The sequence below is a fragment of the Haliotis cracherodii genome, unplaced genomic scaffold, assembly GCF_022045235.1.
Source record: "Haliotis cracherodii isolate W230 unplaced genomic scaffold, xgHalCrac1.p SCAF_6, whole genome shotgun sequence".
NCBI classification, from domain to species: Eukaryota; Metazoa; Mollusca; class Gastropoda; order Lepetellida; family Haliotidae; genus Haliotis; species Haliotis cracherodii.
Window position 1 is genome coordinate 64,494,375 of NW_027266319.1, and position 18,430 is coordinate 64,512,804.

At 40.9% G+C, this 18,430-nt stretch overlaps 1 protein-coding gene across 1 annotated transcript; it reads left to right on the plus strand.

The window, feature by feature from the left end:
* Positions 1–4,660: 4,660 nt before the first annotated feature.
* On the plus strand, positions 4,661–11,618 carry LOC139445600 (transmembrane protein 243-like). Its single transcript, XM_071226760.1, has 5 exons — positions 4,661–5,064; positions 7,517–7,632; positions 7,917–7,967; positions 8,474–8,575; positions 10,339–11,618. The coding sequence occupies exons 2-5, from the start codon at positions 7,573–7,575 to the stop codon at positions 10,465–10,467; spliced, it is 342 nt and encodes a 113-aa protein (XP_071082861.1). The 5' UTR covers positions 4,661–5,064; positions 7,517–7,572; the 3' UTR covers positions 10,468–11,618.
* Positions 11,619–18,430: the final 6,812 nt, after the last annotated feature.

The window sequence follows — 18,430 nt, forward strand, 5'->3', positions numbered from 1 at the left end:
GTCGAATTTATGATGATTCCTAAAACATAATTTAATGCATAAAATAAATTGGTTCTCAGACAATGGCTTTTAAAAATATAGTGCGGGCGGGCGGTGGTTTATTTTTGTTTTGTGTTTTGTTCAAACTACTATGTAACCAAATAAACAGTTCAATAAACCTGGGAAAGGGCCTCCCTACATAAATGTATTCCTTGATGAGTAAAATACTAGAATAGAGTATTTGAGTACCGTTGGACTACCACTCCGTGCATAATACACACTTACAATGCTTTGATTTTATTTCACAAAGCGAGAATGTTATCTTGAGTACACAACACCGGAAGAATCCTGACAACACTATCAGGCTATAAAAGGCTTCATTGTGTATCTGTACCTACGTGTGTAGCCATTATATTTCTTTTATCCAAGATTTCATTCAATTTTGTTTGTCCTGACGTACCCAATTTTCGAACAGCTATGATGGCATACGTCTTAAGACCCACACCTCTGTGAGAAATGACAAGTCCCTTAGGGAAATGAATGAGAGATTACCATATTTTACATTCTCTGCAGTCGTGAAGGGTCATAATATAAGGGAGATAATGCACGCTCCTTCCCAGAGCGCGACACCTTCGTTACACTCTCGGTAAGAAAGCGCCGCGAACGGGGAGATAACTCTTCCTCCATAACACCATATTCGGAATCAGCAGGAATAAAGCAAAATTCGTGCCACGTTCGGGGGGGGGGGGGGGGAGGAGGAGATATTTCAAATTGACCAAGCTTTGTAAGAATGCCGTTCGAATACTTAGAATGCGCTTCGAACCCGCATCAAATGATTCTTGCACATTCCGGGTGTATTGGCTCTCGAATGCAGCTGAAAGTAGGTGGATCACAGTAGGAATATTAGAATGATGTTAGAATGCAGTCAGAATATTTAGAATGTGCTTCGAATGCCATACGAGTGCGGTTCGATTGCTGAACGAATACCGACCGTAGTCTGGTTGGCTTTGAAGATGTGCAGCGTGTTGTAGGAGTGAGTGAGTTGGGTTTTACGCCGCTTTTAACAGTATTCCAGTTATATCACGGCGTGTCAGCTTAATGTGGGAGGAAAGCCCTAAGTGATGCAGGTCTCTGACGTTTACCACTTCGGTGAAACCCACGAGCACGGGTATGGGGCTGACAAACCTAGAAACATAATCGGGGCGAACCGAGATTCGAACCCACAATCATAGGTTTCTGGCGTGCCCAAGGGACGCAACTCTGCACAGCGAATCGCTGCGCCTTAGACGACTGACGACGACAACCCGTGCCACGCATGTTGTAGGAGGAAACAGGGACACCTTGGCTGGAAAAAGGCAGCGGGACATCCTAAAGTATTACTTCAACAACCCAGTAGGAGCCGTGTCTTCGCAGAACAAGATGATTGATGGATAAGAGACTGATATGATGATGACATATGACATATGTATACTGAATTTGTTGTTGTGCCAATAAATTGTTATTATTAATAAAAGTGATAATTGCTTTTTGTTTCTTATCTAATTATGATACAGCAATATTAGTGTGTTATTAGTTTAACATATTCTGCAGCTTTAAAAGGGAGAGAAATAAAATTAATGTTACATTTGTTCTCAAAGTATATGTATCTGTTTTCCAGGGTCATTAAAATTTTATAAGTTATTCTAACTGTATTTCTACAAACATGTTACAGTTTCAATTCAATTTTATTCAATGCAGACTGACGTTCCAGCGGTAGCTGGCCGCGTTTGTATGCGATTCGGCGCTGTTCTGAATTACGTCCGGACTCATTCGAGGTCCAATCAGGTCGTTCCGACTGCATTCGAGCCGCATTCGAGCATTTCGATATATACACCCTATATGTAAGTCCTCTACTTACATATAGGGGATATATATTTAAATTTACTGACCAATAACGAGTTCCTGTGGTGAAACTCTCAACAACTAGAAACAAAACCTTCCGTTTTCAAGTTTCAAGTGGAAAACTAATAAAAACCGAAATCAAAGAACCGAAAAGACATTAATTCAACACCTTGGTGGCAAATGCTTGCTACGTTCGCAAACGTGACTCACAAATCAAGACAGACAGTCAGAAAGTAAAAGATGGTATTAACTCAAGTGATGTGAGACAGTGAAAGCAACAACAAAATGGCGTCGTTAGACTGAAACGTCACCAAGGAGACATGATCTCGCGAGAGTAAAGGAAATCACGTAATTTGGGTGGTTCTTTGACGTCTTGGCGCTCGTTACACATGCGCAATGTTGCCTAGTATGCTGGTTCCCGGCTCCCTATGCGATATGTGATATTAGAGACGGGGCCCAGCTTATGTTGCCTGGTCGTGTTCTAATCTCCTAGCACCATCCTCCACAGTTTTACGTCAATTATTGGGACGCAGAGGAACAAAACAAATGTTCCAGTCTACCAATGTCACTTAGTGCTCACTTAGCTCGGGTGCTCTCTATCCACCGGATCTTATAAACTCAATGTACGCCCAAAATAACCAAATTTGTTGACAGTCAACGTGAGAATGACGTCTTTTGTCCAGGCAAGTCACGGATGTGCTTAATGTACTGTAATAGCTAGACAATCATAGACAATTGTCTATTTCGGACATCATTTGTGAAAACAGTTTGTGTCAAAAACATTTTAAATTCGTGCAAATTCACATCTAAAGTAACTGGATTCAATATCCATGCCTATCGATGATCATACGAGCCGGTCGGATAGTCAGGCCGGGAGAATGAATGTTTTCTTATATCACAGTAATATTCAGGTTATATCACGGAGGCCTGTAAAACAATCGGCTCTCGACCTTACAATCCAGTGATTGATATAATGAGTAAAATATGCAACCACGGATTTTGGGGTACGGAGTCTGGTCACATCTTGTGCAGCAAGCATATGGATTGGCATCTTCCCGAGGCAAAAGAGTTAACTGACTATAAAAGTCCAGTTTCCACAGTTAACACTCTTGCCTCGTGAAGATGCTAGATTGGTCACGTGGGACCAGTTGCGTATTTCCGTGTCACAGTGGTGTGTAGCGTTGTTCGTGAGTGAGTATGGTTTTACGCCGCTTTTAGCAATATTCCAGCAATATCACGGCGGGGGACACCAGAAATGGGCTTCACACATTGTACCCATGTCGGGAATCGAACCCGGGTCTTCGGCGTGACGATCGAACGCTTTAACCACTAGGCTACCCAACCGCCCCGCTTTGCTCGTAGTGTCCGTCTGGTCCAGATTCGATTATGTACATACCGCAGTCATACAGATCTAGTTTGATTATTTCGAGAGAAAATTAGTGATGGTGGTCAATTATATATTTTTCAAAATCTCAAATCAATCGAAGAATTGGGCTTTTTTAGTTTTGTTAGTGACCAAAACATTAATTGAGAACAACACATCAAGATACTTTTTATAAACAGATGACATAACATGACACTGGATATACGATCGCGACAAGGAGGCGTTAATTTATAATAAATATTAAAAAGGTTTGAAAGTGACGCGCCAATACCCGAGAAACATTTACAACAGCTTTTTAATCAACATGTGGTGAGGTGAAATGGGCTTTAACGTCGCGTCCAAGATTATTGCACTTTATGTATGAGTGTGACTGATGCCGATTTATAGTTCTAGCTCACTGAGATACCATGCCACAGTTTAACATGAATACCCCACTCAGACACAGTATACTGACCAGTCCTTGTTTTAGTCCCTTAATGCCGAGCGCCAGACAGGGTAACAACAAGTACCATCTTTTAACGTCTTTTGGTATGACACGGCCGGGAATCGAACCCCGGACCTTCCGCTCTCCGGGCGGACGCTCTACCACTAGACCACGGAGGCGGTCCTAGATTCATATAACCATGGACGCTATATAATTAAGTATTTTGAGTATCCATGATTTAACTTACAGAATTCAACTTCAACAGTGGCCTTAATTCACTTTATTAAAAAGGTCTCATAAGGATCGATTATAACCATGATAACTGAATGAAGTTATCGAATTATGAGGATAATATTCGTTCATGACAACAATTGCCTTATATTTTCACAACACAAAAATATCAAAATAGGCATTATCTGTTTATATATACTAGCGGAAAAAAGTAATTGTGCTTCATTTTAAGTGGTGTTTCACGACCTTAAAGTCGGGGAGATGTCTTCATGCATGTTTTGAAAGATGCATTTTTTATTTACAGACCGAAATCATTTTATTGAACCATATATGAAGCACAGTTACTTTTTCCCTCAATATATATTTTTCTCACTGACCCAGTCCCTCACGTAAGTTAATGTATCGCCTAATATAAATTGTCATGGTGATTTGTTTTTAAGTTGACTTGTTGAACTTTAACACGACAAACAAACCAAATACTAAGACAAAAGCGATGACGATACAGAGATATTTGACTTAGCATAGATTTGGGATAATCTCGGGGGTCGTGCAGGCGATTGACTGGTCCCCTGTCTACTAAAACAAGTAAATACGTAGATGATAAGCTGGGCCCCGTCTCCAATATCACAAGTTGACGACGCGCATAGGAGCCGGGAACCAGCTTACCTAGATGACTGCGTATTACATCTGTGAAACCAGTTTACGGTCTAAGGGAATCCTCAGCCTCGTTCTGACATAATATTTGACATCACAGGGGTTTCCCAAATCATGTGCCTGTGAGCAGAAAATACAAGAAAACAGTTTGCGCAAGCGTTTCCTCTTCACAGAATCTACTCTGAACACAAGTCTTATCTACACTTTGAACTGCGCTTGGCAGTTTGCCTTCTAGCTGATGTTTTTGCGCTACAAAGACATTTCTAGCTTAAATAGAAAGCTAATCGTCTGTCGAGTCTCGATCACCACAGAGCAACGTTGACGTTCAGAGCTACCAACTCGTACCGCACAGCTGCTGTCTTTCAATGTCCTGCTGGTGTTAGACCGGCGATATAACATACCGTGTGTCACACGCAAGACAGGTCGTATTGGGCTTTGACAGGTGTGGCAAGACGACAAGACAGAGTTGTCTTCAATGAAAACTGTGACTGATGAGATGAACACATGATCGGTTAGTTTGGCAGTTTTCAAAACAACATTTGCAATTATTGCAAAAACCAGTTGATCATATGTCCATGGGTAGACAACCCTTGGAATATCCGGATAATACCGTATTCGACGTAATGAACGCCCCGCTCTAATAAGTGCCCACGGCGTTATTTGCTTATATATTGGCTAGTGAACAATCCCAATTAGCACCCTTCCGATTGATCAATGTTCACAAGACCTATTTATTCGCATACAATACGCATCCGTGTGTTATATGCACCCTTAATTATGGACAATTAATTTCTAGAAAAATATATCTGTCGTACATAAACATTTCAGGCTGTCAGCATAAACTATGAAATTTATCTTTCAACTTTCAACCAAAATCATATTCTAATAAGAGCCCCCTATTTCTAATTTCAAGAGCGCCCTGGTCGCTTATTACGTCGAATATGGTATAGGTCCCCAGCAACCTGTGCTTGTCATAAGAGGCGACTAAATAGATGGGGTGGTCAGGCTCGGTGACTTGGTTCACTGCTTGTCCTTGTATCCCAATTCCATGGACTGATGCTCCTGGTGTCATCACTGGATTGTCTGGTCCAGAATCAACCGCTGTCATATAGCTGGTGAGGTGAAATTGGGTTTAACATTGCGTCCAAGATTATTGCACTTATATAGCGACATGCATGCACGTGTGTGTGGCTGCTTGTACTAGTCCGGACTAATGACGATTTATAGTGCTAGCACACTGAGATACCATGCCGCAGTTTAACATGAATACCTCACTCAGACACAGTATACTGACTCTGAGCCGACCAGTCCTTGTTTTAGCCCCTTAATGCTGAGCGGCAGACAGGGTAACAACAAGTACCATCTTTTAACGTTTTTTGGTATGACACGGCCGGGGATCGAACCCCGGACCTTCCACTCTCTGGACGCTCTACTTCTAGACCACGGAGGCGGTTTCATATAGCTGGAATACAATAACATATGGGTAAACATGACAGGGTTAGATGCAATGATCATATCGGATTAGTCTACTACACATTTCGATTCCATGGTTTATGTACAATAACTTGATTTGTGATATAAGTACTTAGTCAAAATGTTACAGGTCTCGGACATGTAACGTGGTTAACAAACTTGTGGTCAGGTCGAACCCTGCACCTAACACTGGGTGTGAAATAAGTATTAGTCCACCTGTCAAAGATGAGTAGCGTTCAGGAGGGACTACATATAATGACATGTCCTTGTTTATCAGTATGTATATGGTAATAATGGTTTCTCTCTTCCAAATTTGACTGCCAGGGGCATTTAGTGTAGAATCTAGGCCTGGGACGGGTAACTCGGGTACTCAAGTCGGGTAGGTCCTGAGTAAGACCCGGGTATCCACAGGACTACCCGGACCCGTGGTTAGTCACATGATATATTGTTTAATGACAAAAACTCACTGTAGCTCAGTGGTTACACTACAAGTCGCTAATGTTCGAATTTCTTCCTGACGATGCACACATTCCTTTTGACTTGTATATGTGTGAGTAAAGATAAAGCTTCGGTCAACTTCAGTGAACGTATGATCTGATTGTTTGATACATGTATCTAAATAGTTTTAGCCAGGGCTGCGGTAAAACAATTACCATTCAGACATTTTGTTCCCTACACTTGAAACTTGCAGTGGGTACCCGGGTAGTAAATTTGGGCTCATCCCAGCCCTAATAGAATCCTTGATAAACGGCCTTTTTCTGTTTCAATTCTTAGAAAGGTTTGCATTTCATAGTCCAAGTTTCCCACATCAATATTAATATTCTGTGTTTTGGACAGCCATTCACATATGTTGATAATATGCTTTAGATAATTACTATTTTAGTCAGTATGACTGCTCAAATAGGTGAAATGTTAGCTCACAAAGTTGAAAGGTCCCGGTGAGCCTATGGCATGGGGTGTGAGTCTGTGTCCCTGTTGTATTCTGTGATTCTTGTATTCTTCATTTTTTCACTCAACTATTCATCACTCTATTGGGCTTTTTTCCAAAATTAGTGACCATTTTAAGATTATAATAAACATAAAATAATGTTTTAGATGTATATAACTGTTCTAAATATATAGGTTAGACTCGAAAACTAAATTTTCTCGTAATTATGTTTCGGAAATAAGGTCCTTTGTACGCATGCTGAAAAAGCTTCATTGTGTATTTACTGCCGTTTTTATACATTTGAGTTTTTTATTTAATGCATGTGTTTCTATACGCAAGTTTATTGAAAGTAATTGGGTTTTGAATATTTGGTGGGGGTATTTTACGCAAATACGCTGCTTATCTGTAGCTCTGCTAACTACATGTCTGGGTAATCCTGTGGGTACTTATATTGTCCACCAGACAGGAGTACCCGAGTTACCTGTCCCAGCCCTACGAGTGATTTATTTTTACGTTGTCTTGTTGAAAGGGTTTTCAGAATAACCTTGAACTTTCTGTCTAGGTATTGTGTGAGCCGCGCCAGGGTGAGAGACGGTGAGCTGAGATCAGGAGACAAGGATGATACGAGGATATGAAGATCCCGCTGAGAAGCCATTGTTCGGGGAACCCAGGCCGGTGGTATGTGCAGAAAATTATGTTTGTTTGAACAAGTGTGCTACTCGGAGCAAGTTTGTTTGAACAGGTGTGCTACTCGGAGCAAGTTTGTTTGAACAAGTGTGCTACTCGGAGCAAGTTTGTTTGAACAAGTGTACTACTCGGAGCACACTTGTTAGTTTTGCATCCAAACCATTTACTCTGAGGAAATCTGAATAACTTTTTGACAATTAAACCAAACTCACTCCCTCACTCTTGTCGTTGTATGATGATCCTAACTGTGTAATAATAATAATAATCTGTTTCAGGACCGGGTGTTGAATCTTGTGGTCGGGTCATTTACTGGGTTAGTGGTTTTGGTGAGTTTATTGTAGATAACTTGTCAACATTAGGTGTTCTAACTAGGGATGGATATTGGATGTTTAAAGTGTATACAATACTTCACAGTGCACAAGTCCTTATTGTGATACGTATCCTAATATATTGTATAATTCAAAATTTTTAATTCAGAAGTAATTTGAAAAATTAATGTAGGAATTGAAGTTTATGAATTGAACAAAACAAGATGCTGGAACAGCAGAATGTTTACTCATCAGCGATAGAAACTAAGTTTTTGTCCACTAGTCCTTATAATGATAACATATAGCAAAACCCCTAAAAATGGCAAATTTCTACTAGTCCTTATGATACCTTTACTATTGTGCAGTTTGACAAGGACTACAGGACTAGTGCCAATTTCTAACGCTGCTCTTTCAATAAATATGCAAAGGTGCACACTGTGGTGTATAAAATATTGCAATGCTTGCTCATCTGTGTTTGTAGGTGTCATGTTTGTCAAATTGACACTTGAGGTATCTATTTGCAGGTGACTTTAGTTGGTGCCATTGCAGACAAATGGCCCCCTAATGGAGTGAATGTCTTCTTTGCCTGTGCGATTGTCCTTATTTGTGGATCCCACTTGGTGTTGGTGAGTTGTCAGGAACTGTCATGGAGCAGTTAACACTCAGAGCTACAGATAAGATGCGTATTTGCGGAAAACCCTCCTCCTTTCCCCCCCAAATATTCAAAACCCAGTTACTTTCAATTAACTTGCGTACTTGCATGCATTATAAGGTGAGGTGAGGTGAAATTGGGTTTAACGTCGCGTCCAAGATTATTGCACTTATATAGCGACGTGCATGCACGTGTATGTGTGTGTGTGGCTGCTTGTACTAGTCCGGACTGATGCTGATTTATAGTGCTAGCTCACTGAGATACCATGCCGCAGTTTAACATGAATACCCCACTCAGACACAGTATACTGACTCCGAGCCGACCAGTCCTTGTTTTAGCCCCTTAATGCCGAGCGCCAGACAGGGTAACAACAAGTACAATCTTTTAACGTCTTTTTGTATGACGCGGCCCGGGATCGAACCCTGGACCTTCCGCTCTCCGGGCGGACGCTCTACCACAAGACCACGGAGGCGGTCGCATGCATTATAAGAAAAACTCAAATGTATGAAAACAGCACGCCTAAATACCCGATCCGGATTCCATTCACCGGGGAAGAACATTGCTGCAGCTTTAGGGCTGGGACGGGTAACTCGGGTACTCGGGTCGGTTGGGTAATGAGTAGGACCCGGGTACCCACAGGATGTGATATGTTGTTTAAAGACACAAATTATTTAGGACTGTATGTTTTAACTACAAGTCACATTTCTTTCTTTCTGACTACTTTGTCATTCGTTCTGACTTTTATATGTTTGACTAAAAATAAAACTTCAGTCAACTTCAGTGTATACACCAGCATGTATTTAAACACATTTTACCAGAGCTACGGTCAAACTTTTCTCAATCGGACAGTTTGTACCTACCTCTTGAGACATACAGCGGGTACCCGGGTAGGGTCGGGTAATAAGGGGGTGTGTACCTGGATAGTATATTTGGACTCATCCCAGTCCTAGTTTGATTACTTGACAGTAAATGTAGCAAAGCATGAATTCAAAATAAGGAATTTATTTTCGATTAAATTATTTTCATGTGTCTGATCTGTGACTGGTTGGTAAATACTATTGCTATTAAAATATTGGTTACCCAGTGAAAAATGTGGTAACCCAGTTAAAATATAAACCTTTGAGTAAAAAGTTATCTGGAGCTCTGAAACACTGTGAAGTCCTGTCAGGAATAGTACTCAGTACACCATGCTTGATGTGAACATCCCTGCACTCCCGTCACATGGTGAACAAGACCATTCAGCTTGTAAAATCCTCACTCCCTAAACATGTAAAAATATTCAAATAGGAACTTTTGGTTGTTGTTCTTGGGAAACTTTGTAGATAATGTTTATTTAAACCATGGAGGTACAGTAAACTTTGTTTATAGCGAACTGACGGATATAACAAACTGTTTTGTTTTGACCCTGCCATTTGCTGTATTTATGTTTATAACATTACTATGGTTATAACGAGTCTGTATATTTTTGCACAGACTGTATAAAAGGTGTGGATTGATATGAAAGTCAGACACTGGTGCTAAAATGAAATTTGAGTTGAAAACTCATTTCTGAACGTTGCTTACATATTAAATAACTGTTTTGTGTGTGAGCAGACAGGTCATGGGAAGTTATGTAAACAACCTCTTGAGAAAATACCACAAATCTAGTTTTATTATTTGTAGAACAAAATGAAGGTTATCATTTTATGGAGTCCTTAGGAAATCACACATCATAATGTCTTTATGTTTTTTTTTCAGATTTACTGGTACCGTCAAGGGGACCTAGAGCCAAGGTTCCGATCGATGATTTACTACAACGCCTTCAGCATAATTCTGTTGTGTGTGTGTGGCAATCTGTATATATATGGGATAGGATGCAAGAAGTGACGACGAGCGGGATACATGGCGGTGTTGCCATGTCAACCACTGGATCAACAAGAGACTTCTGGTGTGTGGACTCCATCATTGGCCAGTGTGGTGCAGTTGAAGGAGCATGTCAGTTTGTGAGACTCTCACTGGCTGATACAGAGGGGTGGGGGTTGTAGGGGTGGGGGGTGGAAAGCAACCCCTGTTTTCAGTCAACTTGACAACCTGACAGTGTGTTATTCTTTCTTCTTCAAAGGGCCGGTCAGATAGCCTAGTGGTTAAAGCCTTTGCTCGTCACGCCGAAGACCCAACATGGGTACAATGTGTGAAGCCCATTTCTGGTGTCCCCTGCCGTGATACATCTTCCCGAGGCAAGAGAGTTAACTGACTTTTAAAAGTCCAGTTTCCACTCTTGCTGAACTAGGCTGGAATTCTTTGGCTCGATCGTAGCGCCACCAGTGGCTATTACCAGCTATGTCCCTACTAAGCCTCTCCTATGGACCAATCAGATTCCACCTCTCGTATCACTTGCGTTTGGTTCACACAAAATGGTGGCGCCCAGTCAGGACGATCTGATGAATAATCAAGATCTATATTGTGATAAAAAGGGTCTTACATCGCGAAATGCATCAAATCACGTGAGCACCTTGATTAAAAACATGAAAAGATTTGGAAAATATCTGCTGACAACAAGTTGACGCAGCACATGCTTTGCAAATCCTGCAATCGATCGAAATCTCCACGACAGTTTACAAACCGGATTTTGATTTCAGTGCGCGATTTTGATTGGACTATGCATAGACTCGTTAGTCCAGCCAAAAAGTGACTCCATAATACCAGCCTAGTTCGGCAAGGGTGGAAACTGGACTTTTATAGTCAGTTAACTCTCTTGCCTCGGGAAGATGGCCATGATATTGCTAAAAGCGGCATCAAACCATACTAACTCGTTCACTCACTCACTACTTAAAAAAAACAACCTCTGCATTTAGATATATAAGTATTTTTACTTGGACACCTGGTAATGGATACAACATGGGTTGGATCACTCAAATGTGAATCTTAAATTAAACAAACAAAAGTCTTAATTTTTTTAAGCCTTGAGCTTAGAAACAGAAGGGCTTAAATTTGTGCATTGTTACCATGGAGTTTTGTTGTCCTTCACGAATAGTTTTGGTAAGCTAATGAAATGGGATGTCAAACAAACCCTACTCGTGGATGAACATTGCCGTTTGTGGGATGTAAACTGAGCTCTCATTGGTCAGAACATTTCCTGGCTTCCCTCTCACTGGACGAGATATGAGGGATGGCGACCCGTGTCTGTTATTAGTCAAGTAATGAATTGAGGCCCGAATTATAGGCAAATGATCCTAAATAGGGCTGTAACGATTCAAGATACCTACGATATCATCAATACTTAGGTACACACGTCAGTTTTTTAGATCGCGATACGCTATCACTAGAACAGGATTGAATAGAGTTACCTCCCATTATGGCAGAAGTAGCACAGCGCCACCTGTAGGCATGGCAGAACACAAGGAGTGGTAGCTGAGGACGAGGACTAACTGTTTCATTTAATAACCATTCCTTCATTTAACATGTTTAAAACTGTTTTGTTCTTGTGGTTTTCTTTGTTCAAGTTTTTTAGATGTCCATACATAAATGTATGAACAAAGAGGTTTTAGAGCTGTATTTCAGTGATTTCATCATTTCTTACTATTTGATGTGGTTTGTTGTGATACCAGTAGTATCGTCAGTCCATGTCGTGATGCAAATCGTATCGCAACATACCAGGTAATACTCAGCTCGGATCGTAACTGTGTTCATGAATTTTGTAAGAACTGAACCTTTGCCAGATATTGAACAAGAAATATTTAGAATAGATAGCCACAAGACTGTGAATACATGTACTACTGTTTGTCCAACGTAATATTAGTGCTAATTGGTCTGAACACACGTAAGCTTCCCTCCAATGTAGCGAGCTCACTGCATCACTGCAATATGTATGCACAGATGATGGAAATTTGAACTTATTGATGCGGCTAACAAAAAGCCTTACTGCATTTGGAAAGTTTTATAAGAACCTGTTAACGAGATTCCTAGACATCAAAGCGACTGTTGCACATATTATTTTGGATGAGCAGGAAGCGTCATGATGATGCGAGCTCCATGACAGTCAGTGTTTTTTAAACTTAGATGCAGGTGTTGTTTACAAGCAAGGCTAGAGGAGCCGGTTTATTTAACAATAGTTTTTTTTGGCTGGCGTATGTCTGGACTACTCAGAGTTATGTCAGCAGCTTGACGAGATACATCTTCCCGAGGCAAGAGAGTAAACTGACTTTAAAAGTCCAGTTTCCACTCTTGCTGAACTAGGCTGGAATTACTGGGCTCGATCATAGAGCCACCAGTGGCTATTACCAGCTATGTCCTTTCTAAGCCTCTCCTATGGACCAATCAGATTCCACCTCTCATATCACTTGCGTTTGCTTCACACAAAATGGTGGCGCCCAGTCAGGACGATCTGATGGATAATCAAGATCTATATTGTGATAAAACGGGTCTTACATCGCGAAATGCATCAAATCACGCGAGCACCTTGATTAAAAACATGAAAAGATTTGGAAAATATCTGCTTACAACGAGTTGGCGGTGCACATGCTTTGCATATCCTGCAATCAACCGAAATCTGCACGACAGTTTACGAACCGGATTTCAATTTCGGTGCGATTTTGATTGGACTATGCATAGACACGTTAGTCCAGCCAAAATGTAACTCCATAATACAAGCCTAGTTCGGCAAGGGTGAAACTGGACTTTTATAGTCAGTTAACTCTCTTGCCTCGGGAAGATGGACGAGATGTGGCAGATTAGGGATGCTGTAGTTCAGAGCTCCAGGTAAACTTTGTATTTGCTGGAAATACGAAAACTTAGCCACCTAACTCAATTAAATTTTTGAATTGCTTGCATACAAACATACCCGTGAAGTTAGAATTTGCCTTCAGCAACCCATGTTTGTACTGAATTCTACAGGACTTATACTCGTGATGTCTGTCAGGAAACGGTGCCTTCTGTATTGGTAGATTCCCTGTGTAGTGGAACTTATAAGCATGATCAGACAGGAGGGAATGTTGGGAGCCTAGTCAAGGATTCGGAGTGGGATATTTGGTGTATTACCCATGGTATATATTGGGAACAAAACGTTGGAAATGTGAGTTCAGTGGTCACAATAGGCTTGTTCGTTTAATCGTATATGATGATTAGCTGTGTTAAGATCAAACAGTTCAAACTGCACTTGTCCAGGCCTCATGAACACTCAACTTATACTGCTTAAAAAATGTTAAGTACGATGCCATGACAGATTAACTATAGTAATATGAATGAATGGGGTGGTCCTTAACTTTTCTTTGAGCAGTATACTCCAAACATTGGTCATGTCTTGCAGTTCTTTATCAAAGAGACCTACATGTTTATTTTGTGTTGCACCTTTTGAAGATTTTTTTATTTTTCTAGTCATGTCAAAGAAAGTGCTATTCCACTGTAGGTGAGGTGAAGTGGGGTTTAACGTCGCGTCCAAGATTATTGCACTTATATAGCGATGTGTATGTACTTGTGTGTGTTTGTGTGGCTGCTTGTACTAGTCCGGACTAATGCCGATATATATAGTGCTAGCTCACTGAGATACCATGCCGCAGTTTAACATGTATATCCCACTCAGACACAGTATACTGACTCCGAGCCGACCAGTCCTTGTTTTAGCCCCTTAATGCCGAGCGCCAGACAGGGTAACAACAAGTACCATCTTTTAATGTCTTTTTGTATGACGCGGCCGGGGATCGAACCCGGACCTTCCGCTCTCAGGGCGGACGCTCAACCACTAGACCACGGAGGCGGTCTATTCCACTGTAATAGTGTTCCAGTTATCAGTGAGGAAGGAGATCAGTATGTCAGGTGTTGTCAGCTAGGATGGAGTTGACTGTAAGATCTGTCCTGTCCATGTTCCAGTCAACGATGGATGTGTGTAAGACAAGATCCAATGTAACAACTCTGCTGTCTGTGTCAGAAGACATTTGGGGTTCTTCTTCCATGGACTTCTTTGAAGTGACCCTGGGGATTTAAAAAAGGTCAGAGGTCAAGGTCAAAAGAAAGGAAAAATACTCATTGAAGCCGGTGTATACATTCTTTGGGATGTGACCCTGCTTTGTATATGTTTGGATTGAGATTAGTGATAGGTCGTGGTCATCAGTCTGTTATTTTGAAAACATAGTTGTATTGGGGTCAACTTTTGAGGCATTGGTACCTCTACAGGCATGGGAGTTTATACTTACATGTTTCTGAAATAAATCCGACCACATCAAATGTCAGTGGCATTTACGTTAAAGGTCAAGATCACCCTCAAAAGAAGTATAATACTTTCTTTTGAATACTGTAAAAAGATTAATATTAGAGGATTTCATACAATGGACATTTACCTGGGAGTGTTAGTGAGTGAGTTGGGTTTAACGCGCTTCTAACAGTATTCCAGTTATATCGCGGCATGTCAGTTTAATTTGGGTGGGGGGAACCTGAAATGATGCGGGTCTCTGACGTTTACCACTTCGGTGAAACCCACAAGCACCATTTACCTGGGAAGTTCATTTGGTAATGTTAAAAGGTCAAAGGCAAAGGTCATGATAGAAAAATCTCTCAAAAGTATTACAATTATCGTTAAACTTGGTATGTACCTTCTCTAGGGTATGTTCACAAGTATTATGTCTATCAAAGGTCAAGGTCATCATTGAGGTTATTGGTTATCATTTGTTATCAGTTACTGTTGCACTTTCACTTAAACAATCTTGAGATTTTCTATTTGTTGGATTTTAAGTTGTGAAGTTGGCTTGATAAAGGTCAAGGTCAAGGTCAAAGTGGTGTTTTTGGACTGGAAGTACCTGGTGGTATGTTAATATGTTAGAAGCTTTGAGGAAATGGACAGTGCATGTCAACACCTCCAATTAACACCTGTCCACATTTTGGCTTTCAATACGTGTGTTGTATTGCACAGTGAACCTCTACCACTCGGAGGGGCGGTCGGGTAGCCTAGTGGTTGAAGCGTTCGCTCATCACGCCTAAGACCAGGGTTCGATTCCCGACATGGGTACAATGTGTGAAGCCCATTTCTGGTGTCCCCCGCCGGCGTAAAGCCATACTCACTCACTCTACCACTCGGAACCCCAACTCTTGTCGGAGTTTTACATGAACACAATGTATCATTCTGTGGTATGACAAGTCACTGAAAGTAAGATATTTCTACAACATGAAACATAACATCCATGGGAGTAGTATCTTTTTGTTTGTTTCTTTATGAATTTGTGACACTGGAGATTATTTGGATATCATGGTATTGATGACTGTTGTTGCCAAGGCTTTGCTTGTTGTTACCGAGGTTTAGCTCATTGTTACTGTATTTAGCTTGTTACATGTTGTTCACTGAAATGAAACCTGTATGGAACTATACGCTTACCGTATTCGACTTAAATAAGCGCCCCGCTCTAATAATTTTGAGAGCGCCCTGGGCGCTTATTACGTCGAATACGGTATTTACAAACGTTCAAACCTCTCCAATGCGAGTGCTAGAAAGGGGACATTAATTGACAAACATTTTGACTTCAGCAAAATATGTTTTTTTCCTTTACAGTTTGGTTGCAGGTTTCTGTGATTGTGACTCGCTGTGCATGCTTGTAGTTAGACTACATCCTCCGATCTCATTTTAAGTAGGACTTCATGTCATGAATGCCAGCGTTAATTGACCAGGGTATCAATGTTTCCTTTTAATAACAACGATTTCGCTCCAGTAGGAGCTTAAAGTTCTCACGGAAATGAAAAAACCCTGTTTTTCTCAATTTAAAAATTGACACAAAGTGTTACGTAGCTGTAAATACGAAACAACAAAACAACTCGAAAAGTACTACTCTGGATTTGCTAGTTTGATCTCAGTGAACAATACAAAATGTACTTTACAGGAGGTAATTTGTCGGCACTTTCAACATTAAAAAATATAACTAAGTCCAAATTGACATAGCAGAAACAGACTATAGGCATTATGCTCCTGTTCTCACCTGTTGTCAAGGTGTCATAGGTCACCTTGACCTACTTACACCTGGTTATGCCCTGTTTCACAATAGTGTTTTATTCACATTTTTACACACTTTTACGTGTAAAAAGGCATAAAAACATTTGATATGCTGTATTTGTGCCATGGCCCAATTAGTACTAATTTAGTTGTTTGAATATTTACATATTTTGTATATTAGCTGCATTTATTTAAAGATCTGAGGTCGAAAAAACAGTTTTTTTTCATTTCCGAGAGTACTTTAGTATCCAAACAAGATGCAGGTTTCATGTCATGACTTTCTCAGAATATCCCCCATCCATGAACTGTCCATGCTGACTTCATGCCAGCCAAGGAGTATGTATTTCATTTTCACGGGGGGTCATGGGTGAACCAGTCGTCTAGGGCACCGTGATTCGCTGAACAGTTGCGTCCCTTGAGCACGCCAGAAACCTATGATTGTGGGTTCGAATCCCGGTTCACCCCGATTATGTTTCTAGGATGTCAGCACCATACCCGTGCTCGTGGGTTTCACCGAAGTGGTAAACGTCTGAGACCTGCATCACTTTGGGCTTTCCTCCCACATTAAGCTGACACGCATAACATAACTGGCAAATTTTAAAAGCAGCGACCAGGGTGAGAGTGTGTTCCCAGCATCCCACTGCTGGTCACAAGGGATGTCTAAATTGGATCTGATGGTCAGGCACTCTGACTTTGCTGTGTCGACGATTGTTTCTCATGTTTTCAGACACTGCTTTGTCTGGTCCAGACTTGATATTTACAGGCTGTGTGATAAAGCTGGGATATTGTGGCTACAGCCTACGACATTCACTCACTAGTCACACTAACAGCCAGGACATTGCTCTTCCTCCTCCCTTGGTCATGTAACCATGGTAACGGCTTCCCAATGTCATCTTCCCGATTCCTTTCATAAAGTTGGGATTTAGCCTGAAACATTTTCTGTCAAGTGCTGAATCAGATGTGAGTAAATGAGTTGACAACTCAAAAAGACACCATGCCAGACAGGATGACCTGTTAAGAAAATGCTTCACAATGCCAAGTGTTCTTTTTGTCAAAGCAGCATTTTATATGTTTGTTAAGTATCCCATTTTTCAGCCACTGAAAAGGTTGACGGTCTTCTGCAGGTTTGAAAATTGTTATATTATTGATAAACAGAAGACCCCTCAGTGCCCCAAAGCACAAAGCGATCCTGGCATTACAATTATCGTAGATCTGTGTAACGGTATTGGATTTACGACAGTCGTAGCACTAAAACGCTTTGTTCAACAATACCTTGAACTATTTCACACCATGACAGTGCTTTAAATAGATGTTGTGGTTAAGTTCCGTCTCGTTTTCAGTGTGTGCAGCAAAAGAGCAATATTCTACCATGTCTTTTGTCTTTGAGTGCAAACATATGGCTTGCAGGGACCCACGAAGTGCTTGATACGCAAAGCATAATACGCTCCATTTAACATAACTTGTGTGAAGAGTGTCACCTTAAGTCTTTAACTACGAATAGCATCATTATTGTACAGTATTTATCTTTCCATTCTGATGTTCTGTAATGTACATAAACCTTGTATCAATATTGATGGTTGTGTTTTTGTTATTTTACCTGGGTAAATATAAATATTTCTGGGACGATGAAATAACCAATCAGCCACCTCAGTTCGTCATGATGGGAATGAATAAAGTCGGCATGAACCCCAAAACATTTACCAACATAGAGTTAATCCGACTTTATCTGACACTAATGATGGGAACCTATTATATCAGTGCTATTTAGACCCGTCAATCCGACAGTCTCGCACTCCGACTCCGACACACCTAATTTGCAACGAAATTACCGAAACCCCTCATTAATCAGTCTCGTTAATCCGACACAATGATCAGCGTACT